General features: G+C 39.8%; 1 protein-coding gene across 3 annotated transcripts in view; it reads right to left on the reverse strand.

Moving 5' to 3' along the window:
• KIF13B (kinesin family member 13B) overlaps window positions 1-18322 on the reverse strand; it is a 187731-nt gene that overhangs the window by 67322 nt on the left and 102087 nt on the right. For all 3 annotated transcript variants that reach the window (XM_067745296.1, XM_067745295.1, XM_067745297.1), the window contains 9 exons: window positions 14843-14929; window positions 13133-13323; window positions 12379-12589; window positions 11335-11497; window positions 9695-9841; window positions 8146-8295; window positions 7729-7857; window positions 2668-2838; window positions 1252-1409 (listed from right to left, as the gene is read on the reverse strand). In XM_067745296.1, the coding sequence (XP_067601397.1) occupies window positions 1252-1409; window positions 2668-2838; window positions 7729-7857; window positions 8146-8295; window positions 9695-9841; window positions 11335-11497; window positions 12379-12589; window positions 13133-13323; window positions 14843-14929 (1407 nt within the window). The remainder of the gene's footprint in view (window positions 1-1251; window positions 1410-2667; window positions 2839-7728; window positions 7858-8145; window positions 8296-9694; window positions 9842-11334; window positions 11498-12378; window positions 12590-13132; window positions 13324-14842; window positions 14930-18322) is intronic.

Here is an 18322-nt window from a genome sequence, read left to right on the forward strand (position 1 = left end):
GCAGCTTAGGATCCTACACATGAGAATTAATGATGAAAATAACCTCCAAACAGAATAACTCAGTAGAATTATCTGTAGTTCAGTGAGTAATACACAAATACATACTGGCAAATGTAATTAAAAGCAAAGTTCAACAAACAACATCAGAACTAAAAATGATGCCTTTATTTCATTCAAAAAGGTATGATAATTACAAATCTATTTCAAAGTGGTTATTCAAAAATTTAAACATTGTTATCAGAAGTACAGAAGTAAGTTGCAGTGATTACCTTTTCATACAGCAAAGGTAGTGCTGTATGCTTTGGTGACTGGACAAGTATCTCTGCTGAGGTCAATAAGAGAATCAAAAAAAAAAATCCCAATGTCTAATTTAGTATTTGGTAAAACTTTGTAAATACAAAAAAAAGAAGAAAATCTGCTTCTCATCTATAATTAGATGCAGTACAAATATATGCTCTTTCAGTCTTTTCCTTTTAACTCTTCTGTTTAAAATCCTGGTCAACAAGTAAGCCTTCCTCCTTCCATGATTAATGCTACTTGAAAAGAACTTTGAGCTAAAGATAGAATAAGTAAGGGACTTCCCTGGTAGTGCAGTGGTTAAGAGTCCACCTGCCAATGCAGGGGACACGGGTTCGAGCCCTGGTCCAGGAGGATCCCACATGCTGCGGAGCAACTAAGCCCGTGTGCCACAACTACTGAGCCTGTGCTCTAGAGCCCACGAGCCACAACTACTGAGCCTGAGTGCCACAACTACTGAAGCCTGCGTGCTGAGCCAGTGCTCCACAACAAAAGAGGCCACCGCAATGAGAAGCCCGCGCACCGCAACGAACAGTAGCCCCCGCTCACCACAACTAGAGAAAGCCGGCACGCAGTAACGAAGACCCGACACAGCCAAAGATAAATTTATTTTAAAAAAAAAAAACATGTAAACCTGAATTCCAGAGTATATCTTGATCTATTTTCTCTACAGATGATTAATTAGAGGTATTTCATAATGATAAGCAACCTATTCTCCAAAAATTCATTTCACACTTCATTCCTAACTACCTATTTCTTAACTTTTTCCCATCACTCTTCAAAGTTCACTCCTCCAAGGAAGTTTAACTGTGCTGTTAATACCGTGGACACAACGCCAGCTATTACTGGAATACTGGAAATGCTCAGGAAGGGGTAACCTTTATAAATGGCAATATTAATCTCTAGCAATTTTTTAAAATTATAAATGGAATCAGATGGGTATCTAAAATTCACCTGTCCCGAAGACTGCGTGTTTTCGCTTGGATAATCCCCAAATCCCACAGGGTTGGGTTTTTCCGAGGATCATTCATCTTATGGCCATAGACTTCAATTGCCAAAGCCCCTTCTGAAAGGTGCTCGATAAAGTCTTCAGTGATGCCAACAGAAAATTCCTGAAAGGAAGTAAGTACAGAAGAAGAAAACACCTTCTAGTGACCTTACAATTACTTACACCTGACATATCCTCACTTCATCATGGAGAAGAGAAATAGAATGTTTTAGCCATAGGACAAAACTGTCATCCAACACCCATAATGAATGCTCAGATGGCCCGAGGTTCTTAACTCTGATTTTTAAAAAACTTTTCACCTTGAAAATCTATTGTGAAAGACCAGCACTGTATTCTATTTTGTTAGCAATATTTTGGGAGCTATTTTTGAAAGTATAAATAATTATATTAAGAATGACAACAATGATCTACGTCTTGATATAAAAGTTATTACATCCAGTAAGGCAGCAGTGTGTTGGAAAAACAATTTTTTCCAGTTTTTAGGAAGTTAACTATCTCCAATAATAAGAGAGAAAGGAAATAAATACTGATCATCAGTGCAAATAATCACCTATTTTAAAAAAATTCTCCTATCTGTCCATCTTTGTACGATAGATGTAAAACAGCCTCTTGCAATAATTAGGATTAAGCTCTAAAAAAGTTTATTTTAAAAAGTCATAGAATCTCTCTCTCTCTCGATCTTTAGCACAACAAAAGTATTTCTGTTTTAAACAGATTAGAAAGAGACCTCTCTCGAAAAAAAAAAAAAAATGAGATGGCTCAAGTGAGATAAAGTAGAAAAAGAGAATTTAGAATCTGACAGTCCCGGCTCTGCTAGTTACTAGCCATGGGCAAATGACCTCTGAACCGACTTCTTCAGCTAAAAAAAGCACTGTCATCAAATACAACTGTGGGAAAGAGCAAATGAAAGAATCACAAAGTGCTGAACAGAACATTAGGGGCTCCACAATGCTAGTTGTTGTCTCCCTATCTTCACTTTCTCTAAAACACTAGTTTCCTAACCTTCCCAGATGACAGTTTCTCCAGTAACTCATACAAAACATGGATTCCTTTTGGAGAAGAGTAGACATATGTACATGTAGTCACACAACAGTTAACTTTTGATGCTGGAGGAGCTACATGCACTGACACTATAGTTCTGCTTTTCCCCCAGGCTTACAGAGATATAATTGACATATAACGTTGTATAAGTTAACATGTACATACAGTGTGTTGACGGCACTTTAGTCTTTGACTCCAACCCCACTCTAAGAACCTGCTCCAAGACACAGACTGGTACCAAATTACTCAACAAAATATGGGTTGTTTTTTGTTTTGACCTGAGTAATTAAATGCTGCCCCAGTCTGGAAAACACACTTACATTGCACTGATCAAAGACAACCATGCACTGAGGTTCCTTGCTGACAGGAGAGGATGAGGTATCCACCTCGGGTGCAACAATTACCGGCTCCTGTTGATCCCAGAAGTTGTATTTGCAGAATACAAAGTGGGACAGATGCTGTGGCAAGCCGGTGGCTTGAAGTATTTTAACCTGAAGGAAAAGGAAGACTGTTTTTAACTCAGAAAGTTCCAAGAAGTACTTTGAGTCAGAGACACAGGCTCTAGTCCTGACTGTGTCACTAACAGTCGGTTTACGTTGACCAAATCTCATTCAACCTGGGCTGTATTTTTGCATCTGTGAAATGTCATATTTAGTGAGAGGTTGACACAAGGTATCAGTAACCTTGAGGATATACAAGTGGACATTTTAAAGCATTTACAGGCTGATGAAGAACATTTAAAATTCTAGTTTTTTATATCATCATCATCTTCGGAAGAAGAAAGTTCTCAAACATCAGCACCATTCAATCATACAAACTCGGCCAACTATGGATAATACGGCCCAAGGACACAAGATTGTTAAGAATGATGAATGAAGAATGAAAACAGTGTGCATACCAGTAAGCAGTAAATATTCAGAAAAGGGCAAAAAAAAATTTGATATTTTAATGTATAATAAAGAACAAGGTTCTCAATCGGAATGTTACTTGCTACTAGAGCGTTTTTGGAAAACTTTAAAAGCATCAGGAATGTATACTCTGAAGATCTGGAGGGGTGAACGGAGGAGACAAAAGATGGTGACCGCTGACCATTCTCTGCAGCAATGTGTACGATGCCTTCTCCGTGCAGATTCAGGGAGGAGGGCCAGATCAAAGGAAATGTGCCCTGGACTGCTGGGGTGTGGGGTTTTGTGATAACTACGTGCGATTACAGAAGTATGTGTTTAATCAGACCCGAACGCCCCCAGAAGAAATGCCCATAATAGATTTTAAAGCAGCCAATGGTCTAAATATTTCTTTTGGCAGGCAGTGTCAGGTTGATTTTTAACTTTGTGATAAGTTGTGGAAGAAACTAAATCCTGAAATTAACTAAGCTAAATTCTGACTTCATAATCCATGAGGCCAACCTTCAGGCGACTGCACACTGATCAGTTATCACGCTCTTCACCTGGTCGCTTCCTACATGTTGTATGACGCACTCTAAACCTCCAGTACGTAAAATAAACAAAAACAGATTTGAGTATGTGGCAGAAGTTTACATAGTTTAGCAACCACAAATGTTCTTACTGTTTAACGAAGCATTAATAATGACACAGAAAATCATGCAAAGCAGACGACCATTTTCTTCTATAATGGGTAAGCAACGGACGGGCACTCCTGCTATTACTCACTTTTTTCTGTGATGGCATAGAGTTTGAAACATCTAGATAGCAATTCCCAGGCTATGAAAGACAGACTGACTAACACATTTTGTTTCTCCAAACCAAATAGAGCCATTAGTATTTGGCAATTAATTTTTCATTAAATTTTAAAAACCATGCCCTTTTCATTAAGTGTTTAAAATGCTTATTATATTCTTTAAGATGAGGCAATGTGGTATTTGGGAAGATTGCAATATTCTGGAGTACAAAGATCTAAATAAAAATTTCTGCCACTTATTAGCTTCTGTTTATGAGCAAATTACTTTAATTCTTAGGCTTAGTTTTTCTCCTATGGAAAACAGGATAGCTACCTAATGATAGATGTGTGAGGACTAACCATACCAATGAAATACAATGAATGAAATCACTACCAGGCGTTACGTGGATGGATGTTCAATACATACTTCTTTGTGACTGAATTCCATCTGAAAGTTAATTTTCTTTCTTAGAAATCAATTTCAATTTTAAGATTGAAATAAATAAGAAAGCAAGGTTTCATATGCTGAACTCTCTCCCCTATAGGCAACTCCTCAGGAATGAGACTGCAGGAATAAAGAATATCAGGAATAAAAATATCAGGAATGATGTCTAGAACATAGGTTTAAGTATTTGCTTGCAGAAACCAAAATCACCACCAGGTGTCAGAATACCACAGACTTCAACTTGCCACTGCTCAAGACCTACAGCCCAGAAATGTCGGGAGACACTGATGTTGTTCGCGGTTTTAAAATATACTAATTTTATTTAATGTAATTAAAATGATCAATATGTTAATATGTGCATACTTTTTTTCATCACAGAAAAATAAATCTAGTCTTCTTTTAAGGGCCAGTGATACTCATCACCTGTGATATCTTAAGTGCCCCCAAACTGGTATCTTTTGTTTTATTCCCCACCAATATTTAACTACCATACAGTTTATTTGTCTTCCTCCTTTTACACAAAAGGCTATTACACACTCAGAATATGGTGTCTAAAAACCACTCCCCACTGAAAGGGATCCAGTTCCCTTTCAGTGGAGAAATGGTCTGGGACAAGGAATGTACAGTCTGCGTCACTCCAGAGCAGGAAAGCTGGCACACTCTCTGAGGGTTAGGGTTGTATCAAAGGACTCAAGAGCCACCCGAAGAGGCCTCCACGGGCCAAAGATGGGGTTGTTTGAGCTTCGATATAGGTAATGAATACAATGGATCAAAACACACCAAGTATATTTAAATCCAAGAGTTCATAATGATATGAAGACCAAACCAAAAAAACCTCACTTGTCGCTTTTGCATAATAGTAGGAAAACCAATTCATTATTTTGAAAACTAGTGAATAAAGGGAGAGAACGGAGCATTCACCCTGCCTTTTAGATACAAATTGTACCTCTGAATAGCAAAATAGTTGACAGTAGGAAGGTTCACTCTACAGAATTCCAGCTAATAAATGAAGGGATGATAGAATTATTTTTTCTAACTCCTAATGAAATACCTAGGTAATAACCATCAACGATTGCTAACAACCCCAAAAGAGAACCAGACATGACGTGCCTTCTGATGGAAGACACCTCACCCTGTAAAGGATCATCGCCCCTCCCCTCCCCCAGGTCACCTTTATATCTAACTCCCAATTTACAGCAAATACACCTTAACACAGTAAATAATACCAATCAGCAAAATCCAGACTATGAGAAAACACACGATGACAATGCAGTTTCTACAATAAACAAATTGCAGGGTGAGAGAGAGAGAGGGCAAGCAGGAGGGAGCAAGCATAAGGGCCAGAGCCTAAAGATTAAAATATAAAATAGACTAAAGACGCCAAGACGACCAGGGAAACTGACTGGATATTTCATGATATTAAAAAAGTATTAACTCTTGATCATGATATCCTGGCTAGGTTGGTTTTTTAAAAGTCCTCTTCTTTTGGAGATATATATACTAAACTATTCTTGAAGAAATATGATGTCTGGGATTGCTTCAAAATAATCCAAGGGAAGGGGACAGCGGAGAAGCACCTTGTGTATATGAACGAAACAAGACTGACCATGAGTTGATAGTCGAGGGAGAATGAATAGGGGTCAATGACACTATCCTACTACTTTTCTGTATGTTTGATATCTTCCATAAAAAAAATTAATACATTTTAACTTCATTTAAAAAAAAAAAAAGCCTAAGTTACCCAGTGACAAAGATACATTTCCCAAGTGAGACAGTACCCTCACATGTTACTTCACTAATGGTAAGTTTCACAGGTTGCATCTCTGGTCCATCCCCTTTAAAGTGGGCCATTATGAGTCACAAAGCCTATGTCTCCCCATCTTTGATAATCATACAACCTCAAAGGAAATGTTCTGAAATCGAGTACAGTACAAAGATTCACCGTTTAGTGAATTAAGAATACTTCCCCATCACACGGAAGCAATGGACCGTCAATTACTAATTGAGGCCTCCTAAATACATGGAAAGTGGCCCAACTCTAACAGCTTTAGCTGCTCCATACCTGTAGCTGATGCCTAACTTACTCCTTTCAAAATGAAACTCAATTCTAGAAATATTTACTGAGCTACAAGACTGGACCTAGGATAGACTATGAAATGAGAGTGAAGTGTGGGCTTCCTGGCCTCACCTTTGAATGGCCTCCTCACTCACACACGGTGTCTAAGCCCCTTGCTGATTTCTCGTCTTCAAAAACCTTTTTAAGTGGTGCCTGGGTGATTCTCAACCCATGGCACCCTGGCCCACTAGAGTGTGCCTGGAAATGCACGATGGGATGTTCTCCTTGTCGTAATGAGTGAAGAGGCGGCCCTACCTATGCTGACCTAACACGCGCCCAAGCAACCACCCGTGACGATACCACAGCCCCCTAGGGAGAGGACAGCTTTACATAACATGCTCTCCTTCCAGTTCACTCTGAGTCTCATCTTTCCAGAAATATCCCTCAGACCTCACTATGTGCATTCATTGATGACCCCTACTCTGTGTCCCAGAACAACTCCTATCTACCCCTCTCAGAGCACACAGGACACACAGTACTGGAGTCCTCCGTTTACCTCTGCGTCCCCCAGAGGTGCACACCAACTACACAGGTTGCTCCCCTGACAGCACGAGTCCTGCCTGACTCATTTTCATATTCCCAGCGCCTGACAGTGTCTCACAGATGATACTCAACACACAGTTCAGGAACAGTATGCGTGGGAAGAGCAGAGAGGAAAGGGTCTGGGGCGAGGACATGACGGGACAGCACAAGCAAAGGCATGCTCCTGAAGAGGAAACAAGAAACATGCAAAGACAGGGTGAAGAGTGGCTTAGGCGGCTGCTTAGCAATAGGACCAGGGCTGGGACACACCTCCAGCATCAGAAGAGGCCCAAAAGGAGGAGGAAACCTGTGTGAGAAAACTGGCTTCTCTAGAGAGAAGTTCAGACAAACTCAAATTCACATAATTTTAGGGCAGAACAGCCCAGAAGAAAGAGGTGACTTATCCAAGGGGTCACAGAGGAAGGGAGTGGAAACACCTGGCTACCTGGAATGTCAGGAAAATGTGATGAAATACGGTTTCTAGAACACTAAATACTAAAGATTTATTTAGAGACAGATATTTTCAAAATTTGAAAAAGGACACAGTATTTACTGTCTAAATACCCACAATCCTCAAAACCAGCTGCACTTCTACTACTTCTAAAGGCAAGTGGGCCTTACCATGCACACGAGTTTGTTCTCCTGGGTCTCCTTATCAAAGGACGCGTCTGCAGCATCATCACCTCCCGCAATTCTCTCCCCGATGTCACCACTAATGCGCATCACCTCTACGTGCAGCCGGCCTGCCACCTACAGCAGTGGGGACAAAAGCAGATCCTTTCTCCAGATTTTGTTCTTTCCTCTGTTGTACAGTCAAGTGGTTAGCTTAGTGGTATAACAGGTTCTACCAGTTACTTTTCCTCAAAGTATTTATTTGGAATAATCACCATCCAGCAGTATGGAAACACAGATATTAATAATACACATAGATAATGCCTGTCGTTATTGATGAAAAATTATAACAACAATTTACTATCACCACCCTGTTGTTTCTCAAACTGTTCTCTGCGGGGCACAAGGCACGAGGAGAAAACTAACCTCTCCCTTCTGGTTGATGATTGGAACAGCATATTGTAACTTCACATCATAGAAGAGGGACTCCAGGAAGACATTAGCCACCCCAATGAGACTATGATTTTCCTGCTCATCATAGAACGGATCTGCACGCTTGAAGTAAGACCGTATCACCTTTAAAGAGATTCGAAACATACAGCTTCAGAAAATCTCTTAAAATAAACGAATTCAACCTACCACTTTTTGATGCAGTCTAATAAAGTCACTAAACTTAGCTGAAGTATAGCATTGTATTGCATGCACGCACACATGCACGCGCACACACACACACACACACACACACACACACACTCTTCCTCATTCCCACTTAGAATGGTGGTCAGCACCCTTCACCCATGAGAGAGCAATCCCAATAACACATCATTACTTTCACCATTTCTTCTCCCTTACATGGAAACCTTGCTGTGAAAATAGAGAAAGCATACATTCACTAGAAAAATCAGCAGAGTGTACAAAAGTACTCTATTTTTCATTCACATCTATTCCACCTGTCCCTACCAAATCGTTAGACACGCTGCTGCTAATGAGAGGTGACCCCCTTACAAGAGTGTGGTTTGCTTGTTATTTGTTGTTAATGTTATTTCATTTCTAAGTTGAAATAGGAGAGGAATACAGAAGAAAATGGAAAAAAATGTCATCTAACTATAAGAAGTCATTTTTATTGATGAACATTTTTTTTTTTTTTGCGGTACACGGGTCTCTCACTGTTGCGGCCTCTCCCATTGCGGAGCACAGGCTCCGGACGCGCAGGCTCAGCGGCCATGGCTCACGGGCCCAGCCGCTCCACAGCATGTGGGATCTTCCCGGACCGGGGCACGAACCCGTGTCCCCTGCATCGGCAGGCGGACTCTCAACCACTGCGCCACCAGGGAAGCCCTTGATGAACATTTTTACAAAACAAGAGGCTAAGGAAGTGAACAACTCTATGGGGCCCTAGGACCAGCAGCGCTGAAACTATGTAAAAATATACATAATTCATACTTCTATTTTAAATAGGTACAAGCACACGGCTGACCTAAATGAGCAAACCTGAAACTTGAGGAGAGAGTACCAGAGTTCAGCTCTATGGCACCTGCTTTAGGGTCAAAACGCCTTCAAAAAATGTTCCTAATAGTATAAATATTAAGGTACCACTGATGTTCAGTTCAAAAAACAGATGTTGTAGTTTTGTTATTTGTAAGGTTAAAATATGTTGAAAAATGGGAAGAGAGATATTAAGGCCTGAGTAAAACCATGGGAGACAGATACACGTAACACCAACAGAAGCCAGAAAAAACATAGAAGATTCTACTAGAAATCCAGAGAACACAAATGTGGAGAAGAGAAGATGCCAGAAAAACAGGTTATTAAAATTCTTGACTAGCTAAACAATTGACAGGATTAAAATAAGTACTGTATTTATTAAACAAGCTATTTTGGAAAAATGAACAGTTCTTCCCTAAAATGGGCAGGCTCATTCCTGAGTGGTTCCTTCTGTGACTATCAGTTAAGTAGTTTTTCTCAAATAACTTACTGGGGTATCTTCTTCACACTCCTTCCACTCCTGATAAAGATCTCTCATATCCAATAACCTGTTGTCCAGTTTTTCCAAAGACCAAATCTGCTTCCCTTTTCCTTTTCTTCTCACCTGGATGGCAGGTTCACTAAGGAGAGAGCCTCGCTGTGAAGACAGTAAGAGTGGCGTTGGGAAGCACAGAGGTATCTATGCATCGTAGACATCAACCCCAACATTCTATACCCACCAGTCAAATGTCATCGACTAAAATGGAAACTGTATCATTCTTTAATCTGTTCAGTGCAGAACTTCCCAGAAATCTTACAAGCTTAATATAACCTCTTTCTATCTAACTGCAGTCAAAATTTAAATTTAAGTGTAAATCTAAATTTAAACTCAAATCCCAGAAAAGTAGACCATGTCTATGGGGAAGTCAAAAATGTTTTATTCAGGACATCATATGACCAAAGAGTATCAGTGGGTAGGAAGAGAGTCATAAGCACTGAATGGGAAGGGAAAGTTTGTGGGATGGATGGTGAAGAATTTTTACCTTTCAAAAGTTAGCATTTTAAAAAATTTCTGAATGGCTAAGTATCTTAATGTGATACAAAACACAAATGATTGAAAGAGTAAGCTGTGAAAAGTATCCTATTTACCCATTTGGAGGCAACAAATGATACCAAATTCCAAATATACGTAGTTTGAATTTATTATTAAGACGGTACAGAACTAGGTAGTGATGCTGGCTGCACAACACTGTGAATGTACTACATGCCACTGAATTGTTCACTTTAATTAACTTTATGTTACGTGAATTTCACCTCAAAAAAAATAAATAGTACTCATTTAAGTTTTTCTAGCTTAGAAAGCAACGTGCTTTTAATGTAGAAAACATGTTTAAATGTTTTGAAATCACAATGTAGAAAATAAAAATGGCCCTGTAGATCTCCCCCAGAGAGATGGACCTATCAGATATCTAATCAACTGAGATTTACCGGAAATTTTTTAAACTGTTCTGATACGTCTACTTAGAACTTTGGAGAATTATGAAAGACGCCAATGTTGCCTTAACATCTTGCCTATAATCAGTTCCAAAGAAACAGAATTTACATAACGAAGCAAGGATTTTAGAATTCTGAAGTTCAAAAATTACCGTTCTCTCACATACTGCAAAGGCCCTTCTACCTTATATTCAGCCGGCTAGGGAAACGAATATCTGAATACAAAACTCTACCTAATCCATCAAAAATTATGTACTAACATGATCAAGAGCTATAAAAGAACCCAAATAAGCGAGAAAACTGAATGGCAAGGATAGGAGACTATGATGGGACTTGACCTCTGATTTTTATTAGGCTTCTTACATTATAAAAAATAGAGAGAATTGTGATCTTGAATACCCACATGAAACAACTAGTGGACAGTTGTGCCATGCCATCTAGTGACAAGTAGAAAATAACATGCTATAGGTAAAATGAATCCCTAACTTGGGGGGCAAGGGGTGGCGGGTGGCAGAGGAATAGCATGAAGGGAAGAACCACTTGGGGTACAGGTACTGCTGGGGATGGGGATGAGGGCAAACCCCCCACCCCGGTGTCTGAATAATATGAAGGCGTTTTATCCAGCGATATCTTTGTTTTCATTAACGTCAATCTCACCTTCCTGTTGGCATCGAGGCTGGAAGCTGGAATCTGTAGGGTTACTTTATACTCTGTTCGTTTATCCAGTTCTTCCGCAATGTAACTAGCTTCTCTCACCAACAGATTGGCCTTAACGATTTGTTCCCTCAGCCTCATCAGGCTGTTATTCAGTGTTGCTTCTCTTCAAAAAAAAAAAAAAAGGGGGTGGGGGGCAGATAACCATTAAAGCAGCACATCAGAATATTATATAGTGCACGGTACGTTAACACCAAACTGCTTTACAACTGTCTTTTGCACACAGGGAATACATCACCGACACTGGCCCATGCACACACTTGAATGTGGGCTACGTTACAAGCACTGGCACATGCTCCTGTAAGAAGCTGGCCAGAGACTAGGGCTTGGCAAACTTGACTGTGTATACAAATCACCTGGGAATCTTGATAAACTGAAAGTTTTGACTCAGTAGGTCTGGGGTGGGGGACCCAAAATGCTACATTTCTATCAATCTCCAGGTGACAGAGATGCTGCCTGTCTGCAGACCAAACTCTGAAGAGCAAGAGGTTAGTTAAATACGTCTGTAACCATGGATAAAACATTTAGTGCAATGCTAATTAGCTCAAATAGAGATCAAACTTGCAATCTGAATCTCATTGGTACCATGCTTTACCTACCTGATAAACCACCTTTCTCTTTTTCCTTTTTTAAAAAAAGCATCTACCCATGCTTCAGAACCTAAAGTATAATATACAATGATAAAGTATAACTTCTAAGTACACATACTTGTTTAGTCAAATCCAAAAGCCATACAAACTGAAAATGGGGCAGCACCTAACAGGGGCGGCTTTAAATAAATCAATATAAGTTGACAATTCCCATTTTTTTTTTCAAAAGTGGGGAGGGGAAAGACAATGCCAAGTGGTTCCTAGCTGTAACACTCTCTTTTAATGTAATTCATTTTTAAAGTAAGGCCTAGATTTTTCCACTCTGTATGTTATGCAGGTGGGTTAGAGGTGACGAGCATATGCTACGCAGGTGGCACAGGCCCTGTGCTCCACCTACCTCTCTTCCGCCCACTGCCTCAATCGCTGCTGAGCGCTGGGTGAGTGGAAGGAAAACTTGTCCGAACTACGACAGTTCTGTTTCTCAGGAGACAGCCGTCTCCGGAGCTGCTCCAGTTCATGTTCGTACATGAGCCTCTGGCGCTCCAATGCAGACCGTTTCTCCTCTTCGTGCTGTTGTTCTAGGCTGTTCAGTATTGACTGCATGGGATCTAAACAAGTGTTGGTTTTTTTTTTTAAGGCAAATAATAAAAGGTTAACTGCACAACACAATATACTTTAAATGTTCTGTATTATTATGTTGTTTGTCATCCTAATTAATAACGCAAGATTCTTATAGACAGTTAACTTTCCTTACTCCCAGTTACTGATCGTATTATCTGTTCTGTCAGATACATGCCAAACCATCTTCCATATAAAAAAAAGCAGGTCTATTTGTATGTTCTACACATAACCTAAGACAGAGTTAACGGTCCGGAAATCCACTACAATAATAAGCCAGTGGCAGTCAAGTCTCAAACCTGAGAAATTCTATCAATGAGAACAAAGTTTTCAGTGATTTGTGTATCAAGGCAGAAAGAAAAAACAAGTTTTTATAAGCATAATAAATTAAGACCAAAGTCACAAAAGAATTGAGTACAGAGAACAACATGAAGATTTCCTTTGTTGCTAACATTTAAAAAGTGTCCATTGTAAACAACTCTAACAGTCTAGCAACTCTGAAAGATTCTAAAAAGCACAACAGATCTGCTCACCGTTACTGCCCAGAGCCTTCATGGTTACCTCCATCTGCGCGTACTCGTAATTGAAGTTGATTTCACTGGACACCTCACTGGATGAGTCTCCATCCACATCCAGCTGCTCAGAACTGGTGTCATTCTTCATGGACGTGTCTTGTTCCTCATCTTCTCCACCTGCTTTCTTTTTCTTTTTAGGCAAATTAAGTCTTGGGGAGAAAAAGAATATTATCTTTTAAAGAAAGATATGCATTTATTCATTGCATTAATTAAATATTAGCACTTGCTAGATGCCAAGGGGATACTATGTGCATATAAGACAATTACTGTACTCAGAAGTTTATATTCTAGTAGTAGAAATAAAACACAGGCACATGCGTAAATAATGACAACAGAGAGTGTGACACAAGGTCACGTGACAAGCTAGGTGTCAGAGAAAAGCTGAGGACCACCTCACGCTGGACTGAAAGAGGCAGGGATGACAGAATAAGAAGTCATCTGAGCCCAGCCTTAAAGGCTGAGGAGAAAGCAGGGCGTTAGGACAGAGGAACAGCATGAGGAAAAATGGAAACTCTCATAGCCTCTGGAGAAATTAAAAATTACACGGAGATACACAAAATTTGTAGAGCAAAAGTTGCGTGAGATAATGGTGGAAAGATCAACTTAACCCAAACTATGAAACTTTGAACACTAAGCCAAGCAAGCTACACTTGATTAAGTTTAAGGAAAAAAATGAAAAAGATTTTCCACACACTTTGTACCCCTCTTTTCTCAACAATCAAAATAGCAACTGGCCCACAAGCAAAGGATCTAGTCAGCTTGATGTAGGAAACACAGGGCCAGGGACAGGTAGAGGAACAGACCAGGATTTTAACTTTGCACTCTACCTAGCCAGTCCGTCCTCACCAACACAACACCAATTTTGTATGGGAAACAATATGCAGTCCCAGGTCAGACACTTTCATTCTCAGCCTCCTTTGCAGCTGAGAGGCAAATTCTAGTGAATGAGAGGTAAGTGGAAGGTTGCTGGGGACTCTGGGAAGACTCCTGCTTCTTCTCATCAGCACAGTCAGGACTAGTCCTGCCACCCTTCAACCTCGTTTTCTTCGCATGTGCCTGAGTGCTGCCTTGATGTCTGGAGTGGCGTGGCCATCTTTAGACCACAGGGAAAAGCCAAGACAATGACACGACTTCTGCCATGACTCTTTTGAGAGGCTTAGCCAATGCCAATAACCATCCTCCTTGGGAGTTCGGCTTTGTCAGAGAAATGAACTATCTGTTTAAGCCATTATAGTCAAGTTTGCCATTACATGCAGCTGAGAGCATTCCTAAATGAAATATTAACCTTATTTTATGGATAAGGAAACTTAAACCACTACTTTTCCAATAAAAAAAAACAAAAAGACAAGCATGTCAGAAAATAATTAATGAATTCTTATACCAGACAGCAAAGCAATCATCTTCCACTGGGAAGTAAAAAGGAAAAACGATGTAAGTAAACACAGTATTTCTCCTGAGTGTACTTGTTCATGTGTCCCTTGGGCTCAAATCGTATAGTGAACAAGCGTATGTATAGTGAATAAATGCATATGTATAGTGAATACGTACTTATGTGCACAAAACAACATAGAATACTTATAGCATTAAGTTTACTTTTTAATATATACTTTTCTATTTCAGAGTATAATCATCAAAAATCTACCTATTTAAGAGCCATGAATGTCATACCTGAAGAAGTGGTTGTTCCCCCATAATATCCTGTCCCCATGGTGTAGCTGAATAGGACTGGATACAGAGGAGCCATTTACAAATGTTCTGTGGGGAGAAGAGGTCAAACATATAAACAATGATTATCATGTTCTCTCCTTTAATTTTTCCAATACAATATAGGAAAAACAAAAGAATCAATTCCCCAAAATAAAATCTGCCCTTGGTAAATTTTATTAGTTGTATTTCCTTTTTTGCTGATTTATTTTAAATGCTTATGGTACCAAGTATCATAGATTATTATCCTCTATCTTTCAAAGCTCTAAATTTGTTATACAGCATATTAAGGAGTAAATATGGAACCACTGCAGCCAGTAATAAAAAGATGGTAGCAGTGTACACTACAACTAAAACAAGTATGTCCAATCTACATGGATAAAAAGAGCCAGTCAACCAACTAAACTCAGAAATATCTATAGTATCAGTAACAAGAAATGAGGCCTATGTTAAACTCTTCTGTAACTTCCTGTAGCACAGAAAAATGTGCATATCCTATCAATAGATAGAAGATTTGTAAGACCCACTTGACTGCTTATCTTGACAATTGAGTTCAACAGAAGAAATGATGGGTAGAAGGATATTAAGGAAAAATTTTAGAGGAGCAGGAAATAAACAGAAAATTATGCATACCACAATAAGATTGATATTCCTGGAACACCAGTGTCATCATGCCTCTCTCCACTGAATGACTAAGCTGCTTAGGTTTAGGATAAAGGTCAAGTTCTTTAACTTGACATTAAAGGCCCTGCAAAAGGAAACCCTCTTTATCTCCTTCTTCCCCACTTCTAGTGAATTCTCAACTCCAACAAGAAAAAAAAAGAGGGGGGGGATAGGGGTGTTATGTTCTGTCCACTAAACATGGCTGACTCTTCTCCAAAGCGAGGCTTACCCCAGTCCTATAACCTGGAATAGGGTTCCCGTTCTCTATCACCCTGAGTCTCACTCAGTTTGATTTCTCACAAAGCCCAGTTTGGTTTCTACTTCCTCTGTCACTCCAACCAATACTACCTTAGTTTCTTTACGTTCCTAAGGCACTCACCTGGCTTTGTACCGCCAGTTATTTCTAATGTATATGCATACACACAAAACCTAACTCTCCATCTAGATCTCACTTACCATGTGGGTTTTTAAGCACTAGAAGTAATTGGTCTCTATGCTCCTACAGTCTGATTATTCAAAGCACGAGCTCAAAAACTAGAGTTATGACAAGAAGGGACCTACTAAAATTAGCAGATTTTAGCCTTTATGACACGAACACCTTACATACAGTGAGGAGTTTAATTAAAGGCAAACACATACAGAGGCTTATTTTTTAAAGCTCCAGCAGTTAAATAAAAGCACGACCGTAATAACAGTTCTCAACATGTGGTCTGTATGGGGTCCCGAAGATCAAATTTATTTTTATAATAACACTAACCTGCCCTTTTTCACCGTGTTGACGTTTGCTTGGCAAGGAGTAAAACTGCTGGTGTTTTAGCACAAATGAAAGCAGTGGCACCAAACATTTATAAGTAGTCACTGGATTGTTCACTGCCACGCACCCACAATTTCTAAAAATGTTTCACTTGAAAAGGTCCTTGATGAAGCAGTAAAACTCAACTATACGCCAATAAAATGTTTTTAAAAAACAAAAATAAATTTTTAAAAATAATAAATTACTACTTTTAGTAAATTTTGACCCTTGAGTAGTACACAACTTCTTAAACATTCCAGGTGACAAAATGAGAAGTACACACAAAGCACTGTGCTAATGCATACCACAGTATAAGAACTGTCTTGAGCAGAAGACATACTCAAAGTGGTTTTCTGGCAGACATTTTCTCGAAAATGAACAAGGCCAGCCCGTCACTTTGACAAAAACAGCTGACAGTATTTGTTGCCAATTGTAAATGTCAAGCTTTCAAGTGAAAATTAGAGTTTTGGGAAACTTGTGTCAATGTCTTCCAACCAAAGACCACCAGGAATATTCCCGTAGTTGAAGCAGTTGGGTTTATTACTCACACAGAGGGAGGAGACACCACAGGAAGCATGGGGGCATCTCAGTGAGGGGGCCCGGGGGGACTCTTGCAGGACTGGGCTTCAGCTGCTCATCCTGGGAGAGGGTCTAAGGAAGTGAGAGTTCTGTATATACCAGATACTGCCAGAGAGCAGGAGTAATTCTATGATCGGGTTTGTCAAAAATCTTATCCACAGAGGATAAAGTTGTAACTGGTGAAGAAACAGCCACTCACTTGGCCGAGAGAAGGTGTTTGGTATTTTGGGTGTGGCATAGTGACCCTGGTTTTTGTCTCTGCTGAAACAAAATTATTATGTGGCCTGCTTCATCTTATTTCATCATAGCCTCAGAGTAACCTTCCCTGGGGTTGGTATCTGTGCGATTATTTAATAGGAGAATAGCACACCAGAGCTGGGAGTGCTGGGCCAGCTTACGCTCTATTTTTTTCTTTTCTCACTTGTATCCTTTACCATGAGCTTGATAGCTTCCAAATATTTACAGACTTTATGGATGAAATTAGTGATGGTATTAATGATTTTTTGATATAATGATGAATCAACATTCGGAAGATCAATATGTCAGTTAACCATCACCTATAACAGTTATATAGCCAGTTACACAACAGGGCAATAACAGTTTCAAAGCTCAAGGAAACAAACTGACAAATATTTAATTTGTATAATGTTATGCCTATTCATTACTTATTGAGCACTTATTTATTAGTCTGGTATTACACGCTAAGGATAGAGAACCAAAAAAGAAAGGTCCTTGTCCTCAAAGAGCTCACAGTCCAATGTGATAATAAAGGCTAACAGCCCACAAGAACACAGTATGAAGTATTAACGTAACAGGAAGCATAAAGTACACTAGGAAAATGTACTGGGGGCCCTTATTTTAGACCAAAGTAGACAGTGACAGAACTTAACCTTGAAGGTCAAACAGGAGTTACTTAGCTGGCCAGAGGAATGGCAGATGCAGAAGAATAGGAGATAAGCAGGAGGGATGTAAGGGATTTTTGCATCAAGAATAGAAGAAAGCCATCTGGTTGTATGTGAGTGGACCAGGAAGATTAGGGTGCTGTCAGGAGTTCCAATCAAGATTTGATGGGGGGCTTCCCTGGTGGTTGAGAGTCTGCCTGCCGATGCAGGGAATGTGGGTTCGTGCCCCGGTCCAGGAAGATCCCACATGCCGCGGAGCGGCTGGGCCCGTGAGCCATGGCCGCTGAGCCTGCGCATCCGGAGCCTGTGCTCCGCAACGGGAGAGGCCACAACAGTGAGAGGCCCATGTACCGCAAAAAAAAGAAAAAGAAAAAAAAAAAGATTTGATGGGGACCTTATTTAAATAAGGCCATGGCAGTATGTATAGAGAGGAAGGATTGGTTTAAGTCATATTAAAAAGTTAAATATTAAGGACTTGGTAACTAACTGAATATCTTCTTTAAGTGA

Source organism: Pseudorca crassidens, chromosome 7, assembly GCF_039906515.1.
Source record: "Pseudorca crassidens isolate mPseCra1 chromosome 7, mPseCra1.hap1, whole genome shotgun sequence".
Lineage (NCBI taxonomy): Eukaryota > Metazoa > Chordata > Mammalia > Artiodactyla > Delphinidae > Pseudorca > Pseudorca crassidens.